General features: G+C 45.3%; 1 protein-coding gene across 2 annotated transcripts in view; it reads right to left on the bottom strand.

Moving 5' to 3' along the window:
* Positions 1-15468, bottom strand: part of Pxn (Peroxidasin) — a 99350-nt gene that overhangs the window by 28584 nt on the left and 55298 nt on the right. For both annotated transcript variants that reach the window (XM_077691185.1, XM_077691186.1), the window contains one exon: positions 13912-14123. In XM_077691185.1, the coding sequence (XP_077547311.1) occupies positions 13912-14123 (212 nt within the window). The remainder of the gene's footprint in view (positions 1-13911; positions 14124-15468) is intronic.

Below are 15468 nucleotides of genomic sequence, written 5' to 3'. Positions count from 1 at the left end.
TTGTGTGGTCCGCAATATTGGACGATCCATCTCTGGAAACTGCAAAGATGGCTCACGCACAAAAGGCTACCGAAGTTATGGGGATCGTGCAGATGTCGGAAAATCGCATCCAACTAAAAGTTACAAGGTTCTCAATCACGGATAGTAATAAATGAACGCCGCAATCACGCATTTTTTTTTTCGAAAAGCCTTAGGCGCACAATGAACCTGTTTTTGTATGTTCTATACAACACAGAGTGTACTTTTAGCTGTAGCCCTACACCCAAAAACCGAAGCTTGTGCAGTCCTGCGCGCTTGCCGCAATGCAGTCCCGGAGAAAAATACCACAGAACCAACTCAGATCTGCTGACGAAAACAAAGTATAGGGGTTTAACGATGTGAGTCTGGTGTGGAGAGTTTGTTTTTATTTTACGCAGGTTGAAGCAGACCCCGGCACAAGGAGAATTAATGTCAGGAACGGGTGCTGTTGCGTGCGCTGCGAGTAGTTTAGTTGGGCGCATGTGAGTCACATCAGGTGAACTTCGCAAGCAGAGAGGACGATTGTAGATGCAATCTCAAGGAAACATGAGGCAAAATAAAGTTTCGCAAGAGCGCTTGTAATATGATCGGGCTAAGATGAACGCCTTTGATGTGGCTGTTTCAAATGGCCTCATTATAGGGCACACGTCACAGCCCGTCTAGCGGCAAAGCTGATGAGCATCACAACATCCTCAGATGTTTCCCCGAAATTAATTACTTTGGGTTTCTCCACAAACCCCTCTGATGTAGCTTGCGTACGGTTTCCTACAGCCTAGGTCACATGTTACTATACTATCAAGGCCTACACCACTAAGCACTGATGAAGCATTTCTAAACGCGCATAAAATTTGCGGTCACCCTTACTTAGACATTTATAAAGGAAAGTAAATTTGGGTAATGTGCAATTAGGAATCTAAGGTTTTTTTTTTTTTTTTGGCGTTACAGTCAAAGGGGAATAATTATTTTCGGCCCTCTATGCACGTTGGTAGAATATCACCCATGAACGCTGAAAAGAGTACCTTGTCAGTTTGGAAGCATTTACTTTATGTCCGCGTAAGCGGAGTCCTTACATATTAAGATTTATTGAGCAACAAAAATTTTTTATTGCAGTGTTCAGGGTAGGTGCACGAACTGCGGTTACTATACGCGAGACGCAAGTATAATCATGATCAAACCCGGCACAAGATAAAAAAACGTCATTGAATCCCCAAAGAAGACAATTTATTTCGCAACATTTCCCTGAGTCCTTGGAGTTATAATAATTCTGGATATTGGTTTAAGCAAATACCTAATAGAATAATTGGCACTACATGTTTTTTGCACGAGCGCAGTAAGCTTTTTGCGGAGTATGAGGAAATAGCAGACATAAGTCGATTACACACTGTTGACTTAAATGGGCCATGCAGACAAAATGCACGTTTATTTTGTTCGAGAGATTTCGTGTTCTATAGTGCCCCGAGCGCTTGTCCGGCAGAAAATGATGCAGTATTCGCTGAGAAATTAATCGATTTCGGTTAAAATTCGGCTCTCCCGTCAAATATGTGTGTTCCGGTGACGTCTGCAATGAAGTCATAAGAGCGCGTATTGCACAAACGTCCACTGCGTCATTCGGCTTTGCATCGTTGCTTGCCGTCAGTCCTCCCAGATGGCGCTACTATACTCAGCCACGGACCGTTGTAAGCCATTGCTTTGTTTTTGACCGTATTTGCACCTGGCTTGTTTTTGTTACAGTTGAATGTTTCGTGAAATTGTTTCGTGAAACACGGGGTGTTCTCGAAAAACAGGGCCACGTAAGACAACGTGGTTTACGCCAATTGGCCGGTATCGTGTTAGACAACTCCAAAGGGACGGACTGCTTGTAGCTGAAACAAGCATAGTGCGTCCACTACCGACAGCTGTACGCATGTGTATGTGTATGTTTGCGTGTGTTTTAATAAGTTTAGATATTTACCGCACAATTCTTACTGATGTAAAATGAATATGCATTGCATTTAAGCGCAAATAGGTCGCTCGGCAAGCTTATAAGCGCTGCGGAATTTGCGATTCCTTTTGCCGCCCTCAGCCAAACACGCAGCTGGGCACATGTTCTGTTGCGGGAAATGAGCTAGTGGGTAGCATGACCATTCCATTTTTTTGTAATTATATAGTTTATTTGAACGAAGTGTCCGTTAAAAGTGGTGTCAGTACGATTCTAACGAGGCAATCTTTCGAATGAACCAAACTTGTGCTTTGTCTGCATGGCCCCTTTAAGCCTTGTAAGTGCAAGTTTTCTACGCAAGAGCGCTAACTTTTGAAGGAATCATGGCGAAAGATGAGAAGGAAGGCATTAAATCAAGTAGCGGTGGTGATCAGAGTGCAAGAGTTTAGGCCTTGAAAAAAAAAAAAAAACTTCAGGATTTTACTGAGCGCTAAGAAGTTATGTTTTGTTCGCAGCGAGGAGTGAAATGCCCGTGCGGTTATTAAGAATACAGAAATGCGACGATTATTTTTTTCTCGTCTACTCGGTGGTCCAATGTTGAGAAAGCGAGCAGTTTAATTCCAAGCCGCTTGATGGTGGAAAATTGTGCATAGAGGGGGTACCAAAAGTTGTGGCCTGTATGAACCCTATACGCACTTCTACTGGATATGAATTCGGCGGAACTTTTCCTTGGCATCAATCAACTCCCATGTTCGCACGGCACGTGACGCATATATTCGCAAATCTCTATAATAGAGCTCAGCAGAAAGGAGGCTACGCGACGGCGAAGGTGCCGTTACAAATTGTTATGGTTTCTTTAGTATCATAAGTTTAAGAAGAATTGCAAGAAAATATAGTTGCCTAACAAAAATTTTATTTCTTCTGATCGGCTTGTAGGTTCCTTCCGCGCCTTTGAACACACTAAAGTGTCCTGTACCACGCCATTCGGATACTGCAGACTTTCACATTGCCTAAACTTCAGTGGGAAAAATTGGCGTTATTTCAAATTATTCTGCAGGCATTTTGTTCGTTCGGTATCCCTGTAGCCCTCTCTTACACTAACATTACATTTTTTTGGAGAAAGACCTAGCTTTTTAAAGGATCCTAAATAGGCTTCCCAAGGTCGCCATTTTAATCGCGCAATCACTAGAATATTACACCTGCGTAAAGCAGGGACCTCAGAAACACGCAAAAAAGATCTTCCTTTCTTTACTGGTTTACCTGCCACTTCCTCGCCGCCATTAGGCCATGCTCTGACGTAAAAGGTTTGGCTCTGACGCAGCCTGTATGACGCACGAAGCACTGAACAGTAGGGCGCCGCTATTGGCGGCCCAGTTCAAATGCTTTAGCCAGTCAGTGTTCCCGGCACTGCGGGGGAAACACGGGTGCGGTTGCGGCAAGCGGCGCTCCTGCATCGACGGCCTGGTGTAGTAGGGCCGAGTGTCGACGTCCGAGCTTAGCTGAGTTTGTAGATGTAACGCGTCGTTATTAAAGTATGCATAACGCTGAAAAACACGGTTCGTCTCGGCAGGCGGAAACACCGCTACACGCACGAGCGCGGCAAGCATCTGCCAGCCCGGTCGACAAGGAGCCCACTGTGCGGTGTATGCACGATACGGCATGCACAGCAGCAGCTGAACCTTGTCACCGCCCTCTAGAGCGAACTATTATTGAAAATCAGTTTATAAATGCGAGAAAGGGGGTTATAGCGCAGTGAATGATTGCGCTAGTGATCTTCGTCGGCACGGTCGTCGGCTTCGTCGGCACACTATTATAAAACTTATGTTCGGACGCGGGGAGCACGATGCACGGCAGTTCCTTGCGGGCCGCCTACCTATCTGGCCCACTGAGTGGTACCGAGTAGGCAGACCTTGGCCGTCGTCTTCGAAAAAAAAAGCGTGACGGAACAACTGCGGCGATGATAAGCCTTTTCTTCGACCTCGGAGAGGACCGGTTCGCCGTGACAGCGCCGCATGCCTAAACTATAGCCGGCCGCTAGTCATCGGCGGCAATCATCACGGTCGTGGGCGAGCATGTTGTAGTTGGAGACTCCCTATCTGGCCTTTAAGCGCTCGTTTACACTATTATAAAACTTATGTTCGGACGCGGGGAGCACGTATGCACGGCAGTTCCTTGCGGGCCGCCTACCTATCTGGCCCACTGAGTGGTACCGAGTAGGCAGACCTTGGCCGTCGTCTTCGAAAAAAAAGCGTGACGGAACGCCGAGCGGAGCCAAAGGCTGCGTGCATCTCGAACCAGATCTGTTCCTCTAGGTGGTCTTGGGCCTGGTCGGTGACGTCACAGCTTCCACACTGCTTTGGAGGCGCGGGGAGAGGGTAAATGCTCGAGGACTTGTTGCGGGACCTTTTTATTGAACGATATCTCGGGTAATACTCAACGCTTTTAAACCATTTTTGCGGCAGGACGTTCGTTGGATAGTACTCCAGTGATTGCTCACGTAAAATCGCAACCTTTAGAACCCTGTTTTGGCCTCTTTAGGCACTCAATAATTTTGGTCAAAATTGCAAAAAATGGGTTCTCTGGAAAAAGTGTCTGCAAAATGTTAAATGTTCGAGTTATCCCAATACACAAAACGATAAAAAATAATAGGTTGCTAAAAAAACAGAAGGACGTCAAACTACGAGGTTGTGAAGAATTTTTGAGTAAACGCTTGATTTTTGTGGCATACAAGTTATAGTGCAGTTGTATTCGAAGCGCGAAGTTTGTAATGGGAACTGCGTTTGACAACTCTGTAGGTTGTTTACGACGGTACATACGAAACCTCCAAAAAGATTCGGGTCTGCAATAACTCGCTAAGAAGTTTTATAGGCAGAAGTAGAAAGCCTTGTCTGCTAGGCATCGATTCGTCCAAGAGTACGCAGTATTGAGTGAAAACAAGAGTCGCAATAAGCTTTTACCGCCTTGACATTTTTGCGTTATTTCCATTGCATTTTTGCATTGCCTTTATCGCCATTGCAGAGCAGCGAATTCGCAGGAACGAACAAGCTGCTGCACAAGCGTACAACACAAAAAACAGGCCCAGGCAAATAGTCGCAAGAAGGGTGTGATGCTAGCCTAGTTCTTGATGCATTTGAGAATAAAAGAAACTGCACTTAAAAGACTGGACAGTAAACAAGACCGGACCGGTGTCAGCTCCTGTCTTGTTCCTTGTCCCGTCTTGCCCATTTCATTCTTTTGAAATATGCCCTACTTTCAAAAAGTCGAAAGTGTCCACGAATGGGCAACCACCTGTTTGGTGGACGGCGTTCGTAAAACCGCCCTCACGGAAGCCGTTCTTTCCAGCTCAGCCTTGGACGACCAGCGCGGACTGATCGACCGGGCAAGACGGATCGCAGCAGCAAATGGGGCCCTGGACTAAGGGCACCACCCTCTGAGAGCTAGATAGCCTGACTTTATAATAAAGTTTCCTACTACTACTCACGATTTCATGGAATTGAGATAAATAGAAGATGAAATTTATGACAGATGTTTCGTTGATAGCAATAAATTCGCAATGCAGAAAGAATTCATTTCATATGCAAATGGAACAACATGCCGGGCTACACAGTGCGCGTTAGTGCTCTAAAAAATTGAGGCGCCAATTGCATTCTTCTAAGCTGTCCCCTATCTATGAATAATTAATGTTAAAAAGGTGCTAAGTGAAAAAAAGAGAGACTTGTAGGCTTCTAGTGGGAAGTTGCACAGCTGCTGCGAAGATGCTGCGAAGTTGCACCGTTGGGAAATTGCTGCGAATGCTTGAAGCCCACAAGGCCTCTGACTATACTGAAGGTCATATTGAAAGCATCTACATCGAAGATTGGCATTGCATCCTTGGATTGTGTTAATAGCAGAAATCTGCTGGACGGATTCCCGGTATACAAAGTAGACATTCTCCACTAGCACAAATGTGTAAAGTTCTTGTGATCATCGCCCTGCTTTTTCTGGGTATACCGTGCCCTTTGGGAACAGTATTTCACAGGCTCTTTTTCGACATTATGGCACAGCTTGACCACAAATCGGCGGTAGCCATTGCTGCTTTCGGAAACAGCACAGAACGGCTTCGCTCGGCGATCACGCAATTTTCAAAGCCTGTGTGGCTGTTGACCAACTTGTGGGCATCTTCTTTCAATCTGTACCCAGGTTTTTGTAGAAAAACTCCGCCAGTTTCTGAAGAGGTCGCGATATTTCTGCCATGGCCAGACAATCTTCCGCTTGCGTTCGCGAAAGATTTGAACACCTGGGCCATCGCTTGTCCTCAGATTCATTGGGTTATCTCTGCGAAAGACAATGCAGCCATTGACTCGAAAATGCTTTCGGATTTTGGAGCATGCCAGGTCGTCACGGTGTCACCCACAGTCATCGAAGGCCCAGTTAATGGTTTCAATAGGTGCGCGGAATATCGCCGGAAAGACTACGTGCCGTACAATTTCCTTCGGCTTCGCGAGGGCGATTTTAAGAGGTATCCCCGAAACCTCGAGCTTACGGTAACGACAGGGCATGCGGGCGCCGTATACCGAGATGCCAGCGTGTCTCCTGAGGTATCGGCGGTGTTAGCAGCATACGCGGCGTTGAACACAACCCTCCAACCGTTGAAAAGTAGCTCAAGAAGGGATGTGCTTGTCCTCGAAGAAAGGCGGGCTCATTTCAGCCTTTATCCAAAGGCAAGTCAGACGCTTTTCCCCTATATCTACTACTACTACGCCCTATACAAGCCATGTCAAATGTGCTTCTTCGCACAACGAGTTCCGATCAACTACTGGGCTTCGCAGCTTTCTGCATCCCGTTTATTTGTACTTGCCGTCTTGATATCGTCACTCGGTGCAGCAGTGATGTTCGTGTACATTCTTAGTAATAATAGCGCTCGTTGGAATCTTGCAATATTAGTGATGTTTATGGTGTCAACATTATTCGGCCGCGCACCGCCCTGTGTTAACTCTAAAAATACCACAACAAAGATTTTGCTTGCGTGCTGGGCTATTGGAACATTCTTTGTGGGATCATTTATTCTCTCCGACGTAACGGCTGAGACGTACACGTCCACATTTCACCGCCAAGTCGAATCTGTGAACGACCTGAACGCGCTCTCCACTGCCAAGAAAATGTTTCCATGTATTGATGTCAACATTGGCCTTGACGCTCTGAGGCGGAAAATAAGGCTTTTTTCAGCAGAGACTCTGCGTGCTTTGAGTACTTGCAAAGGCTGTCTAAACTTTTACTCCCCGAAACACTGTATTCGCTTAGCTCAGCGAGGCACGCATGCGTACATACGTCCATGCTGCCCTTACGACGATTTTGATCCGAACGAGTGGGGCCTTATGAGAAGCGGAGACTCCTTTTTCATGTACCAGAGGCAAGTGCTTGTGCTCAGAAACATACATTTGCGCCACCAGCACCGTCGCGTTCTTTTGGCGGTTGCTGAGTCTGGTATGGACTCCTACGAAGCGCGGAAGGTTGGCCGCCCTCCTTCAGAACGCAGAGAAGTACCTTTCGTGACATCAAACCGAATACTTTTCTGGGCCTACGTCTCCGGATGTTCCATTGCAGGAATTGCACTCTGCTTAGAAGTTATTGATTTTAAGTTTTCTAAGAAATCATAGGCTCTACACGTGTCGCACATTTGCCATTTCGGTCATTGTAGCTGCAGATGACAAATGACCGCCCGCCTCGGAACACAGTTCTTGGAGCGAAGTTTTTCTTTCTCTCAATATCAGTGTAACAGACCTTTAGATACTCCGCGCAGTGCTTTAGATGCGTAAATACAGTTTCTCTATTTGCGTAGAGTGCCCTCTTTTCGATCACTGGTATTTGCAGATATAGCCCAAAATAAGCGGAACCAAATAAGTGCGTTTAACGTTTAGTAGAGGCCAGCGATGCGCAGGGGCACTTGCGATATAGAACCATGTGGCGGTGCAACCAAAACTTTACATATGCCGTCTGTCCGACTGTGAGAAATCTGATCCGGGTAACAGTTGATCTCCCTGCTCTATAGAATTACTGGCAGGAGACGATATCTCCGTAAATAGCTTCCCACACCAGGTTCGTGGTTCACTCAACATGTAATTGTTCGGGTTAAGCATTTTCTCTTCTGAAGCTAGCACACCATGCTTACCTCTCGCCCATAATATTTGCCTCAATATTTTGCTCTTCGTCACAATACAGGCATCATCACCTGTAAGAGTGAAGCATCTGCAAAGTCGTTTCCACTCCGATTACCCCCTCAAAAAACCCGATTCAATGTGGTGCTTTAAGCGCTAGACACATGTACGACGGGAGCACGCGATTCGCATGCGACTGATCGTTACGACTTATTGTTAGGACCGGTTTTGGCGGATTCTAACAATACTTCGTAATGATCAGTCGGATGCGAATCGCGTGCGCCCGTCGTACATGCGTCTAGCGCTTTAGTATTACTAATATTCTGTGCTGTCGAAACCTTCTTTTGCATTGTACGATTAGAAACAATTTCTTATTGCTTTTTATGCTATGCTGTCGTACCATGCTGACACGAATTGGAGTCACTGCCTGTTGTCATAACGTTGCACGCGCATACATGATCATAATCATAATCATAATCATCACCACCATCATCATAATCATCATCATCACCATAGTCATAATCAGCATCATCACAGGTTTCTGCTGCTGATAATGATGTATGAGCATAAAACTGTTCCTCTAACAATGTGAATTAATTGTGAAGGTGCAGTGAACGAACCCATATGACAATGATGTGCAACATTGATTTCTTGCAAAACGTCCAGGCAAAGTGGGGCCAGATTACGCTCACCGTGCGATATTCCATTCGCTGACAAGTCACGCATTCATTTTGCCGCGACCCCCAAAGCATCAGACAGATTGCGTGGCAGGTCCAGTGTTTCAGTATTGGGCCGATAGACGCGAATGAGGAGTCAAAACTTGTAATCGTTTAATACTCGCACTCTTCTGACGGTTACTTTTCGGAAAAAAGTTTCAAGAATGCTTATTATACATTTAACCGCTAAAGAATACAGTCCGAAGACAGACTCCAAGTCTGCCCCATCTCAGGACCTGATGGGTCTTGCGTGGGCTTATTACTGCATGACAAAGCTTCCAGATTCTCAGAAGAGAAAGTCGCCGGACAATTGCCAAAATTATCCAAACTGTCGCCACCTCGAACAGAAAGTTTGACTTAGAGACTGAAGAAATCGCCGTTTTGGGGATGTTTTGCAGGATCCTCGTTAAGGGCCGCTAGAACATTGCTGGTTTAGTTAGTAGTTCTGTAGCATTACGAGTAATAAATAACAAGTTAGTGTCCTCGGCGTAGATGGCAAACTTTGTAGAGCTGTCAACAATGACGTAGTAAATGTTGGCAGCCCGACAAAAGTTTGGTATCTACGCCGACAACACTACTTGGTTTTTTTATTTTTCGTAAAGCTACAGAACTACTAAATAAAGCAAACAGTGTTCGAGAGACCTTTAACGAGTGATAAATGCTTATTCCTTGACTATTAATAGCACAAAGCCTGTTGATAGTCAAGGAGTTAGGTTGAGGGCCAAAAATAAGAGCTACAGTATGGATGGTGACCTTCTTATTGGTGGATCGAAAATAGAGACTGTTTCTTATGCAAAAAGCCTGGGAATTATATTTGAAGAGCACCTTAATGGGACAAAACATACTGACTTAGCTACAAGCAGGGTTGCACGGGTTGTCGGAATTCTTGTCAGGTTGCGATTCGTCTTGCCCATTACCATTAAACTGCTCATTTACAAGTCTTTATTTCGATCACACCTTAGCTACCGCTTCTTAGTTTGGGGGAACACCACGATTACTAACATTACAAGGCTTGAACGATTACAGAAAAAAGCGGTGCGTGCGATTTCAAATGTTGCGCATGACGCACATACCGCACCTCTTTTTAAATCTCTGGGCCTCTGCGAAATTCATCATCTGTACAACGACACTGTGCTTAAGCGATATCAAATGGGAATGAAGCAAAATAAGAGCTTCGTTGCTCTGCTATCCAAGTTGACTCTGAATTGCCCTAGCTACCAAACCCGCCATTCTGGAGAATGGCACATTCCTTAACCGCGAACACACTGAGGAAAACAATCGCTCCAGCACTCATGGCCATAATTGCTAAACAGGCTATCGTATGACTGAACTTCTTTGTTGTCAGCGTTTATTTATTTATATAAAACCGTTTTAAATGTATATTGCGGGATTGTTTTGAGTGCCTCATTTATTTATTTTGTTTGGAATTAAAAGCGTATTTTCCTTGCGTGACCTGGATTTTGTGACTGTGACTCTCATTGATTGTTACGGACGAAAACCTGATCATGTTGGATGCTGCTGCTAAACGTTTTGTACATTTTTATTATGTACGTTGAGTTTTATTTTGTAACGTCCAAAAACGTTTTCTGTTTGATGTACTCTCAAAATCGGGGCTAGAGACCACGTCAAGCCTGTTTTAATGGCTTTTAAGTGCGAATGCACTTCTTAAGCGAGCCTGAATCGTCCGCCGCCGTAGTCCGCATAGCAACAGCTGCGGGTGCGCGCGCTCCTCGTCTTCCTCCTCGTCTTCCCTAGCAACGGGGGGAGATGGGCGCGCGCTACTTACGGGACACCACATCTCGTGCAGTGAAAAGGGAGAAATAGTAATAGGTCGCGGTCTTAAACTGTTAGTTGATAGTGAAGGTGCGATAAGCACACTTCGGACAAATTTTATCATCATCATCATCGTCGTCATCGTCGTCAATTCTTGCCTCTAAAGCCTGCTCTACAGCAAGCACACTTAAGCTGGCGTAAAGGAAGGGAAACAGTCGCCGTCGAGGGAATCACATCATCAGCTGGTAATTATAGCAATTATTACAGTTATATTGTTATTTATAGTGATTTCTTACAGTTATTGTGAATATTTGTGCTGTATGAGAAAGTAGTTAGAATGATAGGTAGCAGTGAATAGGTTGATTGCGTTGATGGGACCATCCTTCCGTTTTCACATTGCTTCAGGAGTTTAGCCTTCTTGAGATTTTGTGAGGATGTCATCGGTTGTCAACGACATCCTGACGGGGTAAGGAAAGGAGCATGACGGGGAAGTGGGAGAAGTTGGATAGCGATGTATTCACGTTGGCTCGGCTCGTGGCCTGGTTGCATCCGTAAGCGTCCCTTTCTGCCCGGAAGGTTAGTTCATCCTGACTGACCGGTTGCCATCGGGACCACGTGACCATGTGTACTGATAGCCTCAACCATTCAACATAGCTAATAGGGGGTTCACAGCCGCCCTTAACGCACTCCAAGGCTCCCACCTCGCCAATTAGAATCAAGTAGGGAGTCATCTTTTGTGACTCGCCTTAAAGGGAGCTTGCAACACTTTGTTCTACTTTTTTATATCTTAAATGCTTTCAGAACTTAGTCAAGAAACACAGCCAGTGTTTAGAATGAGGGGTCACACAGTTCTCCGGCCAGAAATACTGCTCTATGTCCATCAGAGAACTTAGGAACTTGCTTAAGGCATTTTCTCTCTTTCCCAGTCTTGGCATTCTTCCAGTGCTCACATTATGTCATTAGAGTGATTTAGCGGCTATTAGCCGGATTCCTTTCAATTGAAGCCATAAACGCATTTTGTAGCCACCTTAACAAAAATGCCACAAAAGCAAAACAGAAAGGGATGGTCGGTGTTCTGCGACAAGCAAATCATGCAGTGCGGCTCCGGGCAGGTGATAACTGCAGCTTTCGCAGTCCTTTTAGACGGGAAGGAAAGAGTAAAGGCGTTTGCCAGCAGTGTTTCACAGTTCTTTTTAAGAAAAGGTGAACCAGTGCATAAAAATCAGGGATGCATTGTGAGACGAACAGAAATAATGCCATCGGCCTCATCACAGTCAACGCAATCCATGCCGCGCCATCAAGCCCTGGGTTGTAAGAAAAAGCATCAGCGAAGGAAGAGCATTCAAGGGAATTTATTGCTTGAGGGGCCGCTAGGGTGAAGTTGTGAAGCGATAAAAGCAAGGCACAAGTAGGCAATACGCGGAACTCACTAAGAACAGTCGAGTGAGCTCTTCATGCCACTCCTGTTCTTGTTGGATAAAATCAAGGCACAACTAGGCAATACGTGAAACTCACTAAGAACAATCGAGTGAGCTCTTCATGCCACTCCTGTTCTTGTTAGACTGCGTTTGATTTAGAGCCATTTCTTTCCTTCATGGCATAGGATAAGAGGAACTAAATGAGATAAATTTGCAGCAAAACAAAATCACCCCGTCTGTCTGCCATTCGGTTTTGCCTCGAGGGCTGGCTTAATGAGTTGAAGAGTCTGGAAGTTGTCAGCACTGCCCGTTTCATCTCGTAGTCGGAGAAGGGCTTTCATCGTTTTCTTATCGCTTTTTTCTTCAGAAGAGTTAGAGGTAATGGAGCCCATTAAACCGTGCACCAAATTCCCACACGGCAGATTGGTATTGTGTACTGTGCCCAAAACAAAAACTCAAAAAGGCAAGTCCTGTCAGCACTGAGTATAGGAATAAGCCCGTGCGAAGGCAAATATTGCTCAAACGCCTGGTTTGCAACGGTGCTTGCCGTGATTTATGTTTTAATGCTTCTAAACGTCTTTCTACGTTTTCCCCCGGCCTGATCAGGGTTTCTTGCCCATAAAAACACCAACCGTCCGCTTTTACATACGAAGTCCCACTGATGACCACGTACACGTCGCCATGCACATAGCATTGCAGCGAATACGTCGCATGCAGAAGAGGGTAGCCAAGCCGATCCATGTTTGGGCTTATTGGGCCAGCTGGCCAGCTGAAATACTCGAGCCTTCCGGCAGTAGCCACGTGTCGTATTAATCTAAATGCCTTGACTACCTTAGGAAACCGCATAAATATTTCTCCTGCATCGAGTTTCGGCTTCCAGCTAAACAACTCTTCAGTGAATTGAGCCGGGGCGACTGAATACACCGCACCCAACGCTTTTACTGCTGAGTTGGCCTGAACACAGCCCCAGTGCCGAGTGGTTGCATATGTATAAGCGAAAAGAAAGCAGTACCTCACTGCCTCGCCTCTGTTGAGTGTTTGCAGATGTTATGAGGCAATCGTGATCTCCAAGTTGGCGGCGTCAGAGATAAGCGGTGCTTGCAAGAGGTGTACGGCGCGAAAGAAGAACGAGAACATTTGCTGACATGAGGGAACAGTTACGAAATCATTATGGTTCCACTGAATTATGGTTCGGCGATCTTTCGCATAGACAGTACAAGTAATGAAAATCACTTCTGGAGAATAGACACGTTAAAAGCTGGGGGAGCTGGTCGACCTTAGGAAACATTCCAAAACATATTTGATATAGAATGCGCAAATTATAGCGAACAAGTGTTAAGTAGCGGTAATAAGCGTTTCATGTGCAGTAAATTACGAAATATTTGATAGAAATACTTCATGCTTTTATTACATGTTTTCCCGTAATTTGAAACGTAGCGTAGTAATCTATGTATTATAGTGTTTTAAGGTGTTCAACAGTGTAAGACCAAGAAACTGCGGAAAGCATCAGTTTTCATTGAAGTGGCTTCAACATGCATGAGATCTTTTGCCGAAAAAAAAAAACGCATTACAGTGCCCTGGCAGGGTGCATATTATAGTCATACTCTTTCGACGCCGGTAGTGCGACCTACCTGCTATTACGGCTGCTGTGATTTTTACACATTAGCCTCGGAAGGCCTGCCACGTAACATTTGAGTATTTCTTTTCGATATATACAACAGCTGGCATTTTTTTTAGAAAAACAGAAAAACCTAATTTCATCAGGTGGGGTGGAACTGCCAGGAAATTTTAAATCAAAATAACTGCTGGAGGCAATGAAAAATGGAAGGGAGTTTTTCTGTATCCCAATGGCCGGACAAAAAAAGAAAAAGACGACTTAACCTTGTTTTTTTCTTACTGCAAAGTTCCGCTCGTGATTTTGTTCGCGCCTTTACCTGAGCTGTGCTCCCTCCAAGGCTCGAGGTTGAGGGCCGGGACTTCACGGCAATGCACGATGCCACCAGGCTGGCGCTCCGGTAGCGTGAATGCGTCACGGGTGACGTGCGTAATGTTGTCTCCATTTTCGCAGAGCACTCGGGCCAGAGAGGAGCGCCTGAGCTCCTGCCGCTGTTCCTCTGTGAAGGTGCCGTCGTTCAGGTACCAGAGCCTGCGTAATCCGAACAGAACATGGAAAAATATACTGAACGGTACGTTTACGACCGAGTAGAAAATTCCGAAAAAAAGCACAAATCAATCAATCAATCAATCAATCAATCAATCAATCAATCAATCAATCAATCAATCAATCAATCAATCAATCAATCAATCAATCAATCAATCAATCAATCAATCAATCAATCAATCAATCAATCAATCAATCAATCAATCAATCAATCCCAATGGCCCCTTCGAAAAGAGTTGCAGAAGTCTTTGGCAACTAAATGTCACATCGCGATAGCGGCAAATTGGACGTCCTTCCAAAATGGCTAATAATATGCATGGCTGTTCTTACCAGTTATACTGGGTCAAAATGGGCGTGGACTTCTATTCTGATTTGTACAGCTCTGAACACTAATACTAGCCACTAAAAGTTGAAAAACAAAAACGAAAGCAGAAAGAAAGCGCCTCGTTTTCTGACGGTGCAACCAGCGCTCTGTTTTAGACCGCCAGGAAGACGCTTGTCGTTAATTCTGTGTGTATAATTCTCTCAGTTTCACTTTCGCATATTCCTTATAGTTGGCATGAAAGCTAAGCGGAAGACGTGGCTGTATAATAAAAGGTGTGCTTGCTGCTTTAAGAATGTTCAATGTATATTTTTACGCGTTTTCAATGCAGAGCAGTAGCCGCCTTCATCGCGATAAGCGGCGTATTGGCCTCGAGTACAAACCATGGCGTGACGTCCCGTATAAGATGCCTGGTTATATTGCTGTCTGCAAAAACACATTTCCTGTGCTTATGCGACCGTGTGTTCTTTCGTTGTGGCCACCGTGTTGCCCCTTATTGTGGAATTGATGCAAATTATGCACCAAAGGTGTTTCACTGGCTTAATTAAACGGGCAAGCAAACATCCACTGGCTTGTTTGAGGCGGAACTGCCGCGTCTCGGTAGCTGCTACCATCGTGACTGGCTCGTACACAGCCAGCTAGCACCACAGAGGGCGATACAACGAATGCCCAGAAAGTGCACAGTTAATTCATTGTGAAATACTTGCGACGTGACATGTACCATAATGCGTGTTAAACAAATGCAATATAGTTTGCAACAGAGACGGAAAGATGCCGCTCAGTTGTGATCGCACCGCGCGTAAGGTGCGCATTGCGTGGTAATCAACAACTACGCGAGAACGGTGAGCGGATTACTGCACCGCACATGCTTAGAAGGGCTGGTAGGATCTGCAGTTTGCATTAAGCAGTGGCTATTACCCCTGCAATGCTTTTTTAGTAATGTCTTTATTTGATTAATGGTGACTGCCGTGCTGTGTACGGCTGATATGTTTAGTTTTCGCGACAACT

Source organism: Haemaphysalis longicornis, unplaced genomic scaffold, assembly GCF_048455015.1.
Source record: "Haemaphysalis longicornis isolate Haplotype H1 unplaced genomic scaffold, Haemaphysalis longicornis Haplotype H1 scaffold_10, whole genome shotgun sequence".
Classification (NCBI taxonomy): domain Eukaryota; kingdom Metazoa; phylum Arthropoda; class Arachnida; order Ixodida; family Ixodidae; genus Haemaphysalis; species Haemaphysalis longicornis.
Note: the sequence above shows the minus strand (reverse complement) of the source record. Positions and strands in the feature narration are given on the sequence as shown.